This window comes from Emiliania huxleyi (genome assembly GCF_000372725.1).
Source record: "Emiliania huxleyi CCMP1516 unplaced genomic scaffold EMIHUscaffold_69, whole genome shotgun sequence".
NCBI classification, from domain to species: Eukaryota; Haptophyta; order Isochrysidales; family Noelaerhabdaceae; genus Emiliania; species Emiliania huxleyi.
The window spans coordinates 452,220-470,785 of NW_005196830.1; the positions used below are offsets into that span (position 1 = coordinate 452,220).

General features: G+C 64.7%; 3 protein-coding genes across 3 annotated transcripts in view; 1 reads left to right on the forward strand and 2 right to left on the reverse strand.

Moving 5' to 3' along the window:
* Nucleotides 1–1,819: 1,819 nt before the first annotated feature.
* EMIHUDRAFT_216440 (hypothetical protein) lies at nt 1,820–2,076 on the reverse strand (the record flags this gene model as incomplete). Its single annotated transcript, XM_005762197.1, has 2 exons — nt 1,820–1,958; nt 1,988–2,076. The coding sequence occupies 2 exons, from the start codon at nt 2,074–2,076 to the stop codon at nt 1,820–1,822; spliced, it is 228 nt and encodes a 75-aa protein (XP_005762254.1).
* Nucleotides 2,077–2,862: 786 nt separating this feature from the next.
* EMIHUDRAFT_105552 (hypothetical protein) lies at nt 2,863–7,657 on the reverse strand (the record flags this gene model as incomplete). Its single annotated transcript, XM_005762198.1, has 6 exons — nt 2,863–2,976; nt 3,317–3,328; nt 4,448–4,686; nt 4,781–4,931; nt 6,858–7,197; nt 7,350–7,657. 6 exons carry the CDS (start codon nt 7,655–7,657, stop codon nt 2,863–2,865), a joined length of 1,164 nt encoding a protein of 387 aa, XP_005762255.1.
* A 9,145-nt stretch (nt 7,658–16,802) lies between these two features.
* Nucleotides 16,803–18,566, forward strand: part of EMIHUDRAFT_216445 (hypothetical protein) — a gene marked incomplete at both ends in the record, with an annotated part of 3,178 nt that continues 1,414 nt past the window's right edge. The window contains 5 exons of the mRNA XM_005762199.1: nt 16,803–16,995; nt 17,315–17,358; nt 17,850–17,915; nt 18,064–18,170; nt 18,254–18,356. Coding sequence (XP_005762256.1) covers nt 16,803–16,995; nt 17,315–17,358; nt 17,850–17,915; nt 18,064–18,170; nt 18,254–18,356 — 513 coding nt within the window. The remainder of the gene's footprint in view (nt 16,996–17,314; nt 17,359–17,849; nt 17,916–18,063; nt 18,171–18,253; nt 18,357–18,566) is intronic.

The following is an 18,566-nucleotide window of genomic DNA, read 5'->3' on the forward strand; positions in this document are numbered from 1 at the left end:
CTGAGCAACGGAGGCTACAACCAAAGAGTCGGTCTTTCTGTGAACGATCAGGACATGGGCTTTTGTGGCAATAACGTAGGTTGCTTCCAGCACTGTACCGTTGGCGCACCAATCTTAAATGACGTCACACAGCATTGTGGGGCGGAGTACGAGACTTGCAGCGCGGTGAACAACAGGAATGTCTTGACTGAAGTTCAGACCGGCACACTCACTGTAGGCATTTGCGGAGAAAGCCAACCCTGGTGCAATACCAACAGTCCAACGGGAGGGGCTTGGGGAGCAGCGGTCCAGTACACTTTGACTTTCCAATGCAATGCAGGATATGCTGCAACGGCCAACTCGGGTTGCCAGCCCCAGCGCTCACCACCGATCAGTTGTTCAGCGCCCTTTCCGCCGATGTCTTCAAACTTATGTCAACGAAACAATTGTTCAGGCTGTGCCTTGTGGAGTTCAGGGGGCGAAGAGTGCGTACCAACAGAGAAACTTTCTGATGAGGCGCACTGCTTGGCTTACGCATGGACACCTCACTATGAATACAGTTGCTGGTGCGGTTCACCGTCTCCAGAGCCGTCGCCGTCTCCAGAGCCGTCGCCGTCTCCGGAGCCGTCGCCGTCTCCAGAGCCGCCCCTGTCTGTGTGGGAGTTACGGTCCAATGGAACCTGTGCTGTAAGCGATCAACCATCGGATTATGTTACGTGCTGCCATGCAATGAGGTCGCTGGGTTTGGGGAAGCCAACGCAAGACTTTTACACAGGACCAAATGCACACCCAAAATGCAATGTGCACGGCGTATTGTCAAATGGACACGCACGGCTTCTGTATTTTAACCGGACGGACAACGTTGCAACCACCTGTGATGCCAATTGGAACCAATGCGTCTGTAAGGTACCGTCGCCGCCGTCGGCCTCGCCCTCGCCGTCTCCAGAGCCGTCGCCGTCTCCACCGCCGCCCCCGCCGCCCCCATCGCCACCCCTCCCATCGCCCCTCCCATCGCCTCTAGCGGGTCCACTTTCGCTAAGCAAGCCGCGAATGTCGGCGGGCTCTACTGCTTTCGCCTGGCAGGTGCACACCCGCCCCCCCGCTCCATATGCAGCGTCCGATACCATGTGTGTGTCACTCACCTCGGCTCGTGCTTGTAGTTCTTGGCCAAGGTGACCGACGGCAAAAGCAAGACTTTTGGCAAGAGCAAGAAGCAGACCAGCCCGTGGTTCTCCGCCAAGGCCGCCCAACGTTTCTTGCCCTGCCGCCGTGCCCCCTTCTCGTGGCCATTACAGTTCACCGTTGCGACGCCATAGGTCACGACGGAGAATCAGCAGCCCATCAGCTCCGTGACCGTCACCCCGGATACCAAGAACAAGCCTTCCAAGGCGAAGCAGTATCTCAAAGGCTTCGAGATCTGGGTCGGCAAGAAGGCTGGACAAAAGGCGGTGAAGTGCGGCGGACCATTCGCCTGGTCAAAAATCAAGAAGGGGCCAGTCACGGCGCCGTGCGACGCTGCCAAGTCCAAGCGCGTCTGCCACCCTTCCCACCGCCACACCTCAATCCCGACTAGTTCCCGTGACGATGGGAAGCAAGCCCCCCCCCCCCCCACCAGGCACCGCTACGTGACTGTCATTCTCCCCGGCAAGAAGAAAACGCTGGCGTTTGGCGAGATAGAGGTGCGGTAGTTGGGAGGTCTAGACTGCTTTTACGTCCGAGAAGAAAAAACGCTGACAGAACACAACTCAGAAACCTACGCGCGCCGGCGGCGCAAATTCGGACCCATGTCGCAAGTGAGTTGTGAGGCGTTGGTCGCGTGATCTCTCACCGCGATCAGGCACTAGAAGCGCGCCAAGCGGATGTTGAACGAGCGTTTGAGTAAGTCACTGGCGGCGCCTTGCTCGCCCCTGTCCTGCAGCAGCCGCCCGAGGTTGTATAGCGACTTTGCTACCAACAAGTGCTCAGGGCCAAGAGTCTCCCTGATCTCGAGCGCGCGACGGAGGGCAACCTCCGCGCCAGCGCGCCAGTGTAGTCACCGAGGCGTTGGAGCAAGCGGCCTAGGCCTAGGCCCGAACCGGTTGCCGGCGCCTGCCGCATGATGGGTCTGACCTTCTGCTTCCCCCCCTCGTCTTGCGCATCGCGCAAGCCGCAACCACCAACCTCAATGAACCTCAACTGCTCAAGGCCTGCTGCACGATAGCACGAACATGGTCTCAGTCTCGTGCGTCGTGGCGGGTCCGCTGTGGGGGCCGAGAGTTTCAGCGAGACAATTGCAGCCTGACCCTGAGCCCGAGGTGCGAGGACGAGGCTCCACACGAGGCGTAGAGGGTACCGTACGGGGTGTGGACCCTGAGAGTTGACCTGGGGTTGTGCGCTGGGCCCTCCTGCTCGGCTCCAGCCAGTAGACAAGTCTTGTCATCAACAGAGTAGAAGGATCTGACCTCGGGGCCGATGTGAACAAGCGCTGGTAGCGTGGTTTAACCTCACACCCATGGTCTCACAGTGTGCCGGCAGTCGCCGAGCAGTGTCGCTCACACAAGCCGCAGCACAAGTGACTGAGGGCCAGTGAGGGCGAGCCCATCGCTGTGACAGCTGTGGCAGCCGCACAGTAGGCTGTGTCAACTGTGCAGAGCGTGTGAGCAGCCGAGGAGCTGCTCTCCAGGCTTCTGACGCAAAGAGCTGCATGCCACCGAAAGCGCTGTCCCTATCTTTCTCACTCTCTCTCACCAAGCCCCCCCCCGGAAGCCCGCGATTCAATGCACGCGCGTGCGACACTCACCCGGCCTTGAAAAAGTAGGGGCGCGCAACGATCCGCGGCCAGCACGCCCGAGGCTCGGACGCCCTCTCGCCGCGTCCACCGCCCACGACAGCCCCAGGGCGCGCTTACGAGAGGTTGATGGCGCGCACAAAGAGGCCGGAGACGGCGCGGTTGTACGCGGCCGGGTTCTGGTAAAAGATGCAGTTGACGGCGCACTTGTTGACGTGGTCGTCGAGCGCCTACTCACAGCGCTCTGCCCCCCCTCCTCACCCCGGGCGTGCTCTCTTCTCCTTTGGTTGCTGCGGCCGTTTGAGCGCGTCCAGTCCGCATGCGCAGAGCGGCGGCAGCGGGCGGCGCCGCTGCGCCGCCTGCGCGGCGGCGTTTGTGAATGGGTGAGAGGCGGCGGCGCGGGGTGGAGAGGGGGGGTGGGAGAGAGGGACGGAGAGGGAGAGGGAGAGGGAGAGGGAGAGGGAGAGGGAGAGGGAGAGGGAGAGGGAGGGGAGGGGAGGGGGACAGAGCCGATCTCGCCTCGTTGCGCAGCTGGGCGAGCCTGCCCGCCGCGTACCGCTCCATCGTCACCGCCTTGTGCGCCTGCGGTGTGGAGCACGGCAAGGCTGGGGGAGACGGGCTTGTGCAGAGTCGTCAGACCACCGCGCGGCTACGAGAGAGACGGGTACAGGGGCATGTACGGCCGCAGTCTGCTGCAAATGTCCTCTCGCGTGCTCGTTGGGCGAGGGCTGTTTCTCTTCTTCTAGGCGTGCGCGCCCTCGTGCGATCCCGCTCCTCCTCGCGCGCGCGGATCGACGCCAGCGCCTCGCTCCGCCTCGCCTGCAGGACGGGGCACGTCGCCATGGACGGTGAGGTGCTTTGGCGGCGCATACGCCCTCCCTCCCCCCCCCCCGCCCCCCCTCCCCCACCGGGCACAATGCCTCCTCCTCCTCCTCCTCCTCCTCCTTCTAGGAGGGCTTGCCTCTGCCCGCCGCGCCTCCTCTGTCTCGGCCTGCTGGCGCTCGCGCTCGGCGGTGGCGGCCGCGTCGAGGCCGGTCGCCTGCGCCGCCGCGAGCTTTTCCCGCCGACACGCCCGCTCCTGCGTGGCGTGGAGCACCTCAGGGTGAGGGCGGGGAGTACGGCAGCGTGCCGTGTCAGCACGGCATCGCGCTGCGGAGAAGTGTCGAGGGAGTGTCGTGCGAGTGTCGTGGGAGTGTCGAGGAAGTGTCGTGGGAGTGCCTCGCGGTGCATGTGTACGGAGTGCATGTGTACGGAGTGCATGAGGGAGCAGGCAGTGTCTAGGAAGTGTCTAGGAAGTGTCTAGGAAGTGTCTAGGAAGTGTCTAGGAGGGAGCAGGCAGTGGTTCGCTCCTCGTCGAGCCGCCGGCCCCTCGCCGCCTAGAGAGAGGTGGCGAAGAGCAGTCTGGCCCCGGGCTGGACAGCGGCGCGGTAGGGGCGGAGGCTGCCTGCCGCTCAGACGCCGCCCACTCGGCCCGCACCTGCGGTGAGGTAGGGAATGCTGAGAGGCGAAGAATAGTCAGGCAGGAAGGTCGAGAACAGTCAGGCAGGATGGTCGAGAGGCGAGGAATAGTCACGGAGTTGGCTAGGTAGAGAGGTGAAGACACAGTCTTGCCAGCGACTGGACACCAGGCGGTAAGGGTGTGGATGGAGCAGCGCGCTCTCCGTGTTCGGAGCCTCGCAGGAGTACACAGAAGGAGCACACCGACTGCAGTACAGTGTAGCTGCAGGGCGTGTGCACGGTTTGCGGACAGCGGACGGCGAGGGTTTGGGCGCATCTAAGGGAGAGCGCCGCAGCCCGCGCCGCAGCGCCGGCGGCGACGCCGGTCCGCGTGTCGTGCGCGCGCGAGTAGAAGGGACGAGCGCCTCCGGCGGAGGGCGGCGGTGTCGCGGCCGCCTCCACTCGCTGCCGGAGCGACGAGTCAAAGTGCTCGCGCTGAGTACCTGACCGGTGACGCGAGGGCGGAGATCTCTGAGGCAGGGAGCAGTGCAAGACTGCGAGAGGGCAAGAGAGGCAGGCGGAGAGAGGCTGAGCAACCTGCCGCACGGAGGCGGCGCTCGAGGCGGTCCCGCTCGAGGGCGGCCGCCTCGGAGGCTGCGGGTGCGCCGAGGTCCGCTTTCTCGGCAGCGAACCCAGACGACTGCGTACCAGGAGTGAGGTTGAGGATCATCGTGTTCTGTCCGCCAACCTGCCACCGGCTCGGGCTGGGCGGCAGTGCTCGGATGTTTTTCTTATTTCCCGGGCAGTTCTAATCTTTCATCACACAGCAAAACTACGAGCATGGTAACGGGGGGTAGTTACGGGCCCTCAAGCTCGTAGGTCCGACCTCGTAGGACCTACGAGCTCGAAGCTGGTAAACTACCCTTGTAACTAGCCTGGTTACGACCCGGCGCAGCAAAATGCGGCTTTAAACAAACGCGAGAGGCTCTTCAAAAACCCATTCTAAAGCAACAACACACACGGACGAATCAAAAGAGTGCGCTCCTGCGCCTGCCCAACTACGAGCCGTGCTACGAGCTCCTCGTAAACCGGTGGGATGGCCAGCAGCAAAACTGCTCGGCAGGTTAGCGCACAACACATCTCGGCGCATCTCGGCTCATCTCGGTTCATCTCGACTGATCTCGGCTCATCTCGGGCCATCTCGGGCCATCTCAGCTCATCTCGGGCCGCGGCGGCGGGGAGGGCGGCGACGGCGAGGGCGGCGGCAGCCAGGGTGGCGGCAAGGCAGCGACGGCGGAAGCAATGGCGGCGGCGGCGGCGGCGGCGGCGCGAGGGTGGCGGCGGTGGCGGCGAGGGCGTGGCGACTCGGGTCACGGGAGGAGCGACGGGGCTGGTTGACGGCCGCCGGCGACCTACCACGGCGCCGCACGCCGCAGAGACGCTGCCGAGAGCCACCGCCGGCTGCGCAGCGACCGCCGCCGCGCGGCTCGTGGCGGTGGACCTAGCATCGCCGCTCGGCGCGGGCCTATATACTCGACCGAGACTCGGGTCACGGCCGGGAGAGCGACGGACGGCCGCCGGCGACCTACCACGGCGCCGCACGCCGCAGAGACGCCGCCGAGAGACGCCGCCGGCTGCGCAGCGACTGCCGCCGCGCGGCTCGTGGCTGTGGACCCAGCTTGCCGCTCGGCGCCGCCTATATATTCGACCGAGACTCGGGTCACGGCCGGGAGAGCGACGGGGCTGGTAGACGGCCGCCGGCGACCTACCACGGCGCCGCACGCCGCAGAGACGCTGCCGAGAGCCACCGCCGGCTGCGCAGCGACCGCCGCCGCGCGGCTCGTGGCGGTGGACCTAGCATCGCCGCTCGGCGCGGGCCTATATACTCGACCGAGACTCGGGTCACGGCCGGGAGAGCGACGGACGGCCGCCGGCGACCTACCACGGCGCCGCACGCCGCAGAGACGCCGCCGAGAGACGCCGCCGGCTGCGCAGCGACTGCCGCCGCGCGGCTCGCGGCGGTGGACCTAGCATCGCCGCTCGGCGCGGGCCTATATACTCGACCGAGGCTCGGGTCACGGCCGGGAGAGCGACGGGGCTCTGGTTGATGGCCGCCGGCGACCTACCACGGCGCCGCACGCCGCAGAGACGCCGCCGAGAGACGCCGCCGGCTGCGTCGCGACACCTGAGCCCGCGCGCCGCGTGCGGGCGAGGGGAGCGGCGACTGGGCGGCGGGCGACGAGCCGCAGCAGCTGCGCCTAAAAATGAGGTGGCGGCGGGACCTAGAGCGGCTTCAGGCCCGCGGGGGCGATGCGCGTGTGTGAGGGGTCGGGCGCCTCCCCGGTGTCGCCCGGGCGCCATCTCGGACTCGGCGAGCAGCTTCTCGGCGGCGCCAAGCGGGGTGGAGCTGCGAGACGGGCGGCGGGAGCGGGTGTCGGCCCGTACTACATCGCCTTCGTCGCCGGCTCGGGTGTATACAGGGCCGAGGGGGCGATGCGCGTGTGTGAGGGGTCGGGCGCCTCCCCGGTGTCGCCCGAGCGCCGTCTCGGACTCGGCGTCCAGCTTCTTGACGAGCAGCAGCATGAGCCTTCCCCCCATGCAGCTTTCTAGCAGCTCTCTCCTATGACTGCAGAGCGCACGCGGAGCGCATAGACCAGTACTGCATTATGCTCACCGTCTCGTTCTTAAAGTTCGACCGCTCCGCTCCCAGTTTGATCACCTTGTTGAAGCCCTCGAAGCCAAAGCACCAGTAGCCGCGGGGCGGTCCATAGCGCCATATGTCAGTCGCGAGGTGGGACAGGAAGTGGTGCTTCGGCCGCTTCAATCCATTGTACTCGGGCACGGCGTCGAAAAGGGCAGAGTGCTCGAGGACGAGGTCATCGATACGCTCGATGTCGCTCAACGTCAGAGAAAACTGGACCACGATCGCGAAGAGCTCAACGAGACATAGCCAGCTCCGCCAAGCTGGGTGCGATCGCATCGTCTCGTCGAGCAGCGGGTTGAGGATCGCGCCGCTTCGCACCGGGGGGAGGGGAGTGGCTCACGTCACCTCTCGCGGCGACGAGCTACGCGAGCTACGCGAGCTACGCGAGCTACGCGAGCTACGCGAGCTACGCGAGCTACGCGAGCTAGTTGCCTGTGAAGGGTGAAGTGCATTGTCTGCGACCCGCTCATGCGGAGGACGCTCTCCGACTTCGGAGTGCCGCCGACATTGCACTCGAGGATGTTCTTGCGAATCGCAGGAACGCGCACGTCGGGCGGGAAGTGGGAGTAGGCAGCGATGGCCTTGTTTACCAGCTCCAAGCGAAGTCCCAGCTTCCCCAAAACGCAAAGGAGCCACGCGCACTCCGACCGCAAGAGGCCGTCTGGGAAGAGATGCAGCACATCCTGCGGCGCGATGTCGGACGGCGAGATGTGCGGCACATACTCGGGGTCGAGCGCAAAGTATAGCTTGTTGACGCCGTGCGCTTTCATCTCCCGCTCGAGCGCGGAGGCAGTGAGGGCTGGCCCAGTAGCGCGGCCGCCGCCGCCGCCACCGTTGGCACCGCAATCGCCCGCACTCTCGTTGCTACCGTCGCCACGGCGTGTTTGGCTTCATCACGGGACTCTCTGCTTGGCGCGCGTCGCGTGGGCCTCGTCGACATCCTCCCACCGCTTTTGCACCCAGCCGCGCCCGCCTGCAGGTACACCGCCTTTGCTGAACTTATCAACGAGGAGTACGGTGGCCACATTCTGCCAGGGCTCAAGCCGCTCTGTGGTGCGCCGGCGAGCAAAGGGAAGGGCGGCGGCATGACCACGAGCAGCGTGTCGGCTTGAGTGTGCTGCTTGGGTCGAAGAGCGAAGTGGGCGCGAAGTGGTCCTCAATATACCCCTTGTTGGAGCTTGGAGTGTAAACCCGAACCCCACATTTCGACTGTTGCCTGACTCTCATGGATAGCACGCCCAAACGAGGGGACTTAACCGAAGCAAGCCTGTCTCTCAAAGGAGGCGAAACACAGACCAACGATTGGGACACTAAGAAAAAACACGCGAAACTACAATCGCGGAGAATAGGGGGAGGCAAAACAGCACACCCCTGTCTCTCAAGGATCGAGCGAAAGAATCACACCAACTAAATTATGTACAATCGGACTATCGAGGGGAAAGGGGGCGCTGGCTTTGATCGAGGGGAAAGGGGGCGCCGCTCTAGGCTCTCCCAGTCCTGTTGCGCGTCGCGTCCGACAAGGCGAGCACCAAAGACCCTGCGGATTAAGCACGGAAAATTATCGTACCGCAGTGCGAGTGATGGATGGACCTGTTGCGTTACCTGAAGTGCCTCGCCACCGAGCAGATGCCTCTTGAGGCGGACGCGTCCAAGGTCCAAGCTCGACGATGGGACCTGTTCTTGCACCTTCTTCATGCTGAGCGCTGACTTTGTGCGCCAGTTTCCCGGCAACAGTCTGCCATTCTACCAGGAGATACGTGACAAGTTCACCACCGGAGAGCCGCTCGTCGAAGTTGCGCTCAACTACGCCGATGTGGTGAAGGGCTCCCACATCGACGACCCTGGCGGTCTCGCACCGCTGGATGCAGCCGGACGATCCGGACCCCGACGGCGAGCAGCTCAAGGCGCTCCAGGGCTTCCTCAACTCGCCCGACGGCCAGAAGATTGAGCGCGTCTGGATCGACTCGGCCTGCATGCCACAGGACCTCCCCAAGGGCTCGCGCAGCGCAGAGGACGCGGCCGCCTTCAAGAGGATGCTGAAGGAGGTGAACCGTCTCTACCTCGGCACCACTGTTCTGATCCTCCTCGACCTGTCGTACGTGTCGCGCTTTTGGACCCAGTTTGAGTCGTGGATGTCCATGCAGTACGCGACGCCTGACGGCCTCAAGCCGGCGGTGGGCACCAAGAACGAGCGGCACCACATCGTTTGCATCCAGAACGCCGCCTCGCAGGCCACGCTCTACACCACGGCACTGGTCGACAATTGGGCGGACCAGACGCCGCACGGCAGCAGGCGCACGCCTTCCTCTCCAAGCCCGACGTCACCGTGACTAACCAGAGCGACAAGGAGGCGCAGCTGTGCCAAAGATCAAGGCGCTCGACGCGACAGTGCAGGGTGCGTTTGGTGAAGTTAGCGCAGCAGCTGGAGGACGAGCTGACGGCGAGCAAGGGGTTGGCAAGGCGGCGGCTGCGCACGCTGAGGCGGAGCTGACCCCGTGGGAGACCCTTAATGAGCGAAGGCGGGCGAGGGGAACCGAAGTTTCTTAGTTTGGCGACTTCGATTTTTGCGCAGCGGCGCCGCCAGGCGCCCACCCCGGCGGTGAGCTCCTTTGGCTCGGCGCGGGCGCGGGGGCGCGAAGAAAAGAAATTTCCGTCGCCGGTCCCAGGCGCTCGGTGAAGGCCGCGAAAAATTAGAGCCCGCGAAATCGCTGCTGCGTCAGGACGCGAGTACCTCGCGAGAAGCCGTTCAAGCCCGGCCATCCTCACCCCCCCAAGCAGCTGCGGCCGCAATTTCAGCCGGTCCCGTGACCGCCCCGACCCGGCAGGCGCACGTTTGAGCAAGATCGTCCTGCAGCGCACCGAGAAGGGGCCGGTCGCGCGCAGCGCCACGCCGCAGGCGTCCGCCGGAGGCCCGCCGGAGGCTGTATGCGGCGGCCACTTCCCCTCGGTCTTTCGCCGCGCTCCGGCCGCACCTTGGCTCCTGGCCGTCTCTTCCGAGCGGCTTTGCGCGCCCCCATCATTCCCCTGACAGCAGCGCCTCACGGCGTGGGCTGCGAGGTCACTCGGGGTGACCCAGGGGGCGGCGGGGGAGCACTCTTCCGCCGGAGTATCGACGGTCTTCCCGCTACTCGCTCGTAGCCCACCACCTTCCCGGCAGCCCCACCCGCTCGGTTTGTCCTCACTTCTCCCCCCCCCCCCCCCTTTCAGGCGAGGCCCTGGCCACCAAACTCGCGCTCGTCGCTCCGGGAACGGGCAGCAGCGCGACGCTTTTCGAGAGCGAGCGGCGGCGGCGGCTCAGCACCAACCTTTGCAACGCAGGGGCTGGCTGCGTGGGCCCCCCCCACCGGACTCCGTCGGGCTCGCGTCTCCCTACCTCTCGCGGGAGCTGAGGGGAGCGCAGTGTGTGTGTGCGTCTGTGTCTGTGTCTGTGTCTGTGTCCCTGTCGTGTCGTGTGTGTCGTGTGTAACTCTCGCACTGGCCACTGCTCTATCTTAGCTCTCGCCACAGGCTCTCACAGCGCCTCGCCCTCGCCCCTCGGGGCCCTCCCCGCCCGCACGCTCGACACACGACAGAACCCGGACGACGTGCGTTTTTGCTTCTCTACAAAACACGCACACCCACGCCCGCCCCAGTGAGCGGACCCAGCGCCATCGAGAAGAAAGACTTTGGCGAGCCAACGCTAGGCCGGTCGCTCCCCCGTCTTTGGGCCCTGTTGAGTCGTTCCGGAAGTTGAAGTTGGCGCATCACAAAGAACCCAAATCCCTGCGCGAGTTGCGGATACACCCTGGTCCCCCAGGTGTGAACGTCACGTGTGAACAGTCTCAGTAGCCACTGTGAGTCTCCCGTAACAGCCGTAGTGCCTGTGAGTAGCGGGGGAGCGAGTAGATAGCCGAACGGGGGTTTTTCCCCGACCTCCCCGAGGTCGGCCTGCGACCTCCGAGAGGTCTTGCGCCGCTGCACCCGCCGGGTTTTGCGAGCCCGGAAACGCTGAAAAGTAGGCTAGTAAGCGGGTGTTCTGTGTGGCTTGAGTAACGATCAAAGTTCTAAAACCGCCCGGAGGTGCTGTCACTCCGTAGAACGAACTAAGTAAACCTCACCGAGGTCGCCACTCAACCTCCCGGAGGTCATGGCAGAGCGTCGGGCGCCATGCGCCCGCTCGCCAGGGCCCGGCCCGGGGAGTGGCAGTCGCTCTTCTTGCGACCTGCGTCAAAGGCTGCAGAACACGCTGCATATCGCCGGTTCACGGGCCCAAGGCGATGGTTCACGCCTCGGGTCCGGCGGCAGCTCACGCCCTGCACAAGGTAAACTCCCAGTTCCGCAGATTGGTAGCGGCGGCGGGGGAAAGACTGCAACCAGCCCTTCCCAGCCCAAAACCTTGGCTTCCAGCCTTCCCAAACCCAACCGTTCAGTTGTTGGGTCAAGGGGCGCAGAACCCCCCAAAGTCAACCGTTCAGTAGTTCGACCACAAGGGGGAAATTTTTCCCAAGTCGACCCTTCTGAGGTCGCGTCGGAAAAGGGCAAAGTTGAGCTCTCAGCGGTTGCACCAGAGGTTGCAAACGGCAAAGTTGAGCACTCAGCGGTTGCATCAACGGTTGCATCAACGATCCCGTCCAAACTTAACCCAATAAAGGACGCAAGTTCGATATCATACTCTGCCGACCCGACGGCCGCTTCGGCAGCAGAGATGGGCGGCCAGACTGGAGAGGGCTGGATGTGCCAGAAGGCAGCGCAGCTCCTCGCTCCAGCGTCGGAGGCAATGCAGCTGGCCAAGGGTCTCATTGTCGGGAAGGTGCACGGCGAGCCTGTCGACACAACCGCCTGGTCGACTCTCTCCGAGCTTTCAAGCGGGTACGGTGCGAGGGGCTTCATGGGGATCAACTTTCTGAACCGATTCTTCACTGCGTCCAAAGTTGGCCGTGGGCATGGCAACCCCACAGGCATGGTGCTGAACGAGGCGTACAAGGACCTCTCGCTCATGCTCATCCCCAATGACGGCCAGGCCGAGGTCTCCTCTTTTGGCACCATGCTCGAGCTGGCCACTTCCACCAAGCAGCCTGACAACTGGATCAGCTGCCAGTCGCCCGCCTTCCGCTACGTACTCACTAGCGGCAACCTCCTGGACGGCACCAACCTCGCCCAAGTCATGAAGCAGCCGCCCGCTGACAAGATCCTGCCCGACCAATCGCCAATCGGCCTCGCCCGCATTGCAGTCTGCAAGGACTTCCTGCTGAGCGGCGGACACGAGTGCCCCAAGATTGGGTGTGATGAAGAGATTGACTGCCACCAGTACCTGGTGACCTCCATCCGGCTGCTCAACCTCAACCCTTCGGCAGTTGGGCTCCCATTCAAGCTCAAGACGCCGGACGGCAACTCCATCACCATCAAGAACGAGGCGGAGTACACCGCCATGACCGAGGCCACGGTCATGATGCTCATCACGATGAGTGTGCAGCACAACTTGACGGCGCTGTGCTGCGACGACGAGGCTGCTCGCAAGGAGATCATGCACTCGCCCGCCATCCATGCTGTCCGGAAGTACGGGTTCATGCCGGACGTGCTCAAGCTCAAGAAGTTCACGCTCGACGCCATCTCCCAGGATGATGCGCTGCTCAACATCACCATCGATGTCTCCGCAGACGGGTTCCCACTTGTAGCTGGTGGCAACTTCCTGGCCGAGCTCTGGCCCCGCCTGCTTAGCTCGCGACTCCACCTCTCCAAGATCGGCCCAAAGTACCTTTCAAGTGTGCGATCGGTGTGGTTGAGTACCTCGCTAAAACCAGTTCGAAGGCCCTTGTCTACCGACGTGACCTCACGGGCGAGCTGGACGACCATATTGTCGAACACACCGAATTAACCAAGGTCGAAGTCAACCGATTCACCCCCAAGATCTTCCCTGACGCTTCGCATGGGGGTGAGAAGCCACAGGCTGGATACATGATCTTCCATGGCGAGGACCTAATCAGCTTCCACTCGGGACGACTCCGAACTACCCCTCTCTCGAGCACGCAAGGGGAGTACGATATCGCGACCAAGGCAGTCCAAACGGGACTAGCTCTCTCTGACACCATTACTTTCGCACTCGAAGACCTACCGGACTTCCTGGCGAAGCACTCGAAGGATGAGCTGGGTCTCCCCATGCCGGTCTACTGCGACAACAAGTCGGCCTGCCTCCTATCCGAGGGGAATACCTCTTCCAAGAGGATGCGGCACGTCGCAACCAAGATTGCCTTCCTCCGGGAGCAAATTAAGGATGACAAGCGCGTACACATGTACCACATCCGCACCCAAGGCCAACTGGCGGACATCATGACCAAGCCGCTGGTGGCAAGTGTCTTCCATCCGCTCGTCGCTTTCGCCCTCGGGTAGTTAGCTGGGGGACACTGGTGATCCCCAAACGGGCACTAGCAGCACCAACAGCCGCGGCATGTCGGCGCTGAGGGGGTGATCTGCGCGAGTTGCGGATACACCCTGGTCCCCCAGGTGTGAACGTCACGTGTGAACAGTCTCAGTAGCCACTGTGAGTCTCCCGTGACAGCCGTAGTGCCTGTGAGTAGCGGGGGAGCGAGTAGATAGCCGAACGGGGGTTTTTCCCCGACCTCCCCGAGGTCGGCCTGCGACCTCCGAGAGGTCTTGCGCCGCTGCACCCGCCGGGTTTTGCGAGCCCGGAAACGCTGAAAAGTAGGCTAGTAAGCGGGTGTTCTGTGTGGCTTGAGTAACGATCAAAGTTCTAAAACCGCCCGGAGGTGCTGTCACTCCGTAGAACGAACTAAGTAAACCTCACCGAGGTCGCCACTCAACCTCCCGGAGGTCATGGCAGAGCGTCGGGCGCCATGCGCCCGCTCGCCAGGGCCCGGCCCGGGGAGTGGCAGTCGCTCTTCTTGCGACCTGCGTCAAAGGCTGCAGAACACGCTGCATATCGCCGGTTCACGGGCCCAAGGCGATGGTTCACGCCTCGGGTCCGGCGGCAGCTCACGCCCTGCACAAGGTAAACTCCCAGTTCCGCAGAATCCAACCCTGCCAACCGAGCAAGCCCATGTGGGACGCGAGGTCTTGCTCCACCTTCTCGGCGCTCGCGTCGCCCAACCTGAGAGCCTCATCCGCCATGCCGGGGCACATCTTGACCGGAGCCGGTCACATGTCCATCGTGCCCAAGACGGGGCACGGTCGACTCGACCGCGGCCGATGGCACCGGCCCAACGGCCGACCAAGATTTTACGCCTCCGAACGCCGGGCCGGTGAGGTGGCGGGTCGGGCGACACGGAAAATCGGTGGCTGACAACGACTTTTTGAGGCCATCGGTTTGAGGTCTGCAGACATTTTCTGGATGATCTCGCATTTCCCGAGGCGTAATCGCAGATCCAGACGGCCCAGCAGGTGGGCGCTGCAGGCGAGCCGCCTCACATCCTTCGCCCCCCCCGTCGCTCACGCTGCCTCTGAAGCACCGGACCACCCCCCCCGCGCCCAGGCGGCCTAGCTGCCGCGGGCTCCACCCACGCGGGCCACCATCAGCGCCGCCCGACGGCTCAGAACCTCTCTCTTTAGGTCCCACAAAGGCGGCGAGCGAGCGGCGAGGCAGATGAATCGAGCTCTGGACGCATGCCGCGAGAGCTGTGAGGGTCGCAGCTCGGCCTCCATCTTGCCCGGTAGTGGCGCGTCGGCTTGCCGGCTCACGGGGGTCACTGCCCCTAGGTGCCGCCTCACCTCGCCTCTATGCACCCTTCACCCTCTAGCGCCTCACCCTGCCCGGTGCCGTGGTAGTGGCGATGTCAGCCATGCTGGACCGGCGGCAGCGAGGCCGACGGGCGTGGCTGCGGCGACAACGGCGGCTTGGCCCGTGACGGCGACGGCGCTGACGGCAGAGCAGCTGCGGCCGGCACGGGCGGGTGCGGCCGAGCAGCGCGGCGCTCACAGCAGGCGGCCGGCGTGGCGGCGGCGACGGCGCCGCACGAGGAAGCGGTGGCGCAGCCGCGCATGACAGGTCCGGCGCGTGTCGAGCAGCGAGGTGGCGCGCCGCGCTGCCGACGCGCCCCCAGGCCGGAGGCGGCCGCCGCGTGCCGAGCCGCCGGCTGTTGGTGCTTACAGTCTGCGGCGGCGGCGCCGCCGCCGCCGTGGAGCGAGGCAGCGGCGGCGGCGGCGGCGGCGGCGGCGGCGGCGGGGGATGCGGCGGCTGCACGTTGTGCCTCGAGGCGTCGCTCGCGGCGCTGGTGCGGCGCGTGGTTGGCTGACGAGGTTGCGCGCGCACGGCGCTCGAGGGTGTAGTCACGTCCCTCGGCTCTCGCCACCGCTGTCGCCGCGCGCTCCGCGTTCGTTGTCGCCGGCGCTGCCCGCCTCGAGCCACTGCGGCCACTGCCGCGCGACGTTGCGCCGCGCCACGCTGGCCGTCGCTCTCTCGACGTTGTGGAGGAGGCTCTGTCCCACGTCGAGAGGAGGCGTTCCCGCGGTGATATTGACCCAGCTCTGTTGTCTCTAGGCTGCGTCGGCACGGGAGGCGCTGCGGGCGGGAAGGTGGAGCGGGCTGCGGAGCGGCAGATTAGTGGCAGTGGCGACGGGCGGGGCGGCAGCGAGCAGGGTGGCGAGTGAGACGTTGGAGAGGCGGGGCTGGGGAGGCTGGTGCCGGTGCCACTACAGGCGGTGCAGGTGCGGTGTGCTACTGTAGTGCTCGCTCACCGGAGCGAGCGCGGCGCTCGGACCGTCCTGGCAAGGGCCGCTGACCAGGACGGTCGCCAGGAGTCGGCTTGCACCGCGAGAGCGGCGAGGCGGGGGGAGAGGCCTGGTGAGGGTGTCAGCGGTGGTGCGTGTGTTAGTTAGGGGGAGAGGCGCGGGCCGGGGGAGCGGGAGGGGGTGGGGGGGTGGAAAATTTCGATACCCTAAGGTGCCCTGGTGATCCTGGGTTAGTATCGTCTCTTCTGAGCCCGCTCTTGATGGGTTGGAAGCGTTTTCATAGCGAATTCACGCCGATTTTGCCATACGGACGTCCCTGGCGCGCGCTCTTGAAGGCCTCATCCTGGGATGGTGCTCGCCAGCGTGAGTTCATACAGTGCTGCGAGCTGGCCTAAGGCCGGACCTTACGACGGTCCAGCGCTGGGCAGCGTGATGGCTCTTACTCGAGGCGCGACATGAGTGTACGAGGACCTCAACGTCTCGGTTTGGCGAACCAGCATGAGGAGAGGAGCCGCTGTAGCTCCTCCCTGCAGCTTGCGCGTCGCGGTTTGGCCGACGTCCCATCCACCGCGCATACTGCGGCGGCTCTCCAGCTCAAGAAGGCTGCGCTCGACCACCACATCGCCCGAGTCAGTGGTCCGGACGCCCCGCTGAGCCTCGCGCCGCAGTGCAGCCAGTTTGCGCGGCCGTGATGCGCGAACCGAACCGGTGCGATGTTGTTCGGCACTCTAGATGGCCTGAACATGCTTGCGTTCAAGTCTTGAGGTCTGCGCTTAAACTTGAAAATTTAATAAAATCGGGTCCGACCGGCCTACCAACGCAGCCGAGAGATAAATTCTCCATAAAAGAGAGCCTAGCCGCTATAGCGGTGCAGAGCGCGAACTCGCCGTACTGAGCCTAGCGCAGCGCGAACTCGCCGTCTGAGCCTAGCGCAGCGCGAACTCGCTCCTGTTCATAGCTGCGCAACCCTAGCCGAGCTCCATTTTTTCGGCCGTCGGTCTCAACTCCGCTCTCCGGCCCGCGGGCTCCGACTGGCTCCGGCACATGATCTCGGCACATTTTGTTTTTTTCCCGCAATTGTGAAGACTTTTGCGAAATTCTTTTTCCCCGATCACGGCGAACAGAACATTCGCAGCGTCGCTGTTTGTGTGCAGGAATCGCGGCCGCCTACGCCCTCCTAGCCGCCGCCGCCGCCTTTTCGCCCTAGCCCGCGCTCCTCCCCGCCGACCAGGTCCCTACCACGCGACTCGCACCATGGGCAAGGGCGGCAACGCGAACCCGCGGGAGCTCAAAGGCGGCAAGGCCGAGCAGCTGACAGTCTACCTGTATGGCAAGGCTGTCGACGTCTCGAAGTTCGCGAAGCTGCACCCGGGAGGCGCCAAGGCGCTGCGCATCTTCAACAACCGCGACGCCACCGAGCAGTTCGAGATGTACCACTCGCCCGCCGGTGCGCCCGCCGCCAGAGCGCCGGCCGTGCAGCCGCCTTTGCGCAGCCGCCTCCCAACGCCTCTCCGCCGCCGCACGCCCGCCTCCCAGTCGCCTCCCTCTCGCACCTGAGCCTCCCGCGCACCCTCTTCCCGCCGCCCCGCAGCCCACAAGATGATGCGTGCGATGTCGAAGAGCGCGCCGGAGGCCCCGAGGGAAGAGGGAGCCTAGATGCGGGATGCCTCTCCCCGTCTCTCCCCGCAGCTCACCGACATCTCCCCAGTACCAGACCTCTAGCTGCGGAGCCTCTCCCCACACCTCCCACACACACCCACGGGGAGGGAGCCTCGATGCCGGCGAGACAGCGGCCAGCACGGGTGACGCGGTGGCCTGGCCTTTCCGGCCGCACGGGCCCTCGATGGCGTGGCCTTCCGGCCGCGCCGCTCGCATGCCCCCCCCCACCCACCCACCCACCCACCCACCCCACCGCGCGGCCACCGTCCCTTCGAGAAGTCGCGAGCAGACGTCCCCACACCGACGCTGCAGCATGCGCAGACCGCCGCAGACCGCCTCACCGCCGCCCCCTCCCCTCGTCTTTGGCGGCTCTCTGTGCTGCCTCTCCTCTCGCCGCCGCCTGACTCCTCCTCACTGCCGCCTCTCTCCTGCCTCACTGCCGCCTCTCTCCTCCTCACCCCCCGCCTCCTCTAGTCCTCTCCCCCGCCTCTCTCCTCCTCACCCCCTCCATTCCTCCTCCTCCGTGGCACGCGCCGCTACCCAGCCTCCATCAGCTACCCAGCCTCCATCCCTCTACGAGAGCGATCTCCCCGCATCTCCCCGCATCTCCCCACATCTCCCCATGCCTCTCTCTGGCCGCAGGAGAGCGAGGTCGCGACGTCGGTCGTTGGGACGGACTTCGCCAAGCTGACGCAGACGCTGCACGACGTCGGATGCTTCGACCCGCACTACCCTGACGAGGCTTTCAAGCTAGATCTCCCCGCACCTCCCCGTATCTCCCCGTATCTCCCCACATCTCCTTTACCTCTCCGTATCTCCCCGCATCTCCCCACATCTCCCCGCATCTCGCGATCAGGCCTTCAAGCTCGGCCTCACGCTGCTGCCCGGATTCCTCGGCTTCTACCTGCTGCGGAGCGGCATGCCGGCGCTCGGATCCTTCCTGATCGCTTTCTCGTACTACATGTCGGGGTGGGGCCTCGCGCGCACCACCTGCACCGCGGCCTCCCGGGCCCTTCTCGGACAAGTCTGTGAGCTGCCCCTTGCAGGTGGACCTCCCACGATTACTTGCACCACGGCTGCCTCAAGGGCGGCCAAAAGCAGCTGGTGCACTGGAACAACGCCGTCGGCTACGCAATCGGCGCTTGGCAGGTCTCCTCCACCTCGCCTCCTGCCGCCTCTCTCTGTCCTCTGCTGCCCCTCTCTCTTCCGCTGCCCGCCCTCTCTCTCTCTCCCTCTCTCTCTCTCTCTCTCTCTCTCTCTCTCTCTCTCTCTCTCTCTCTCTCTCCTCCTCGTCCCTATGTTGTTCTTGGATGATAGGTGTTTTAGGGCGTGTGTCATTTGTGGTCATTTCTTCTAGCT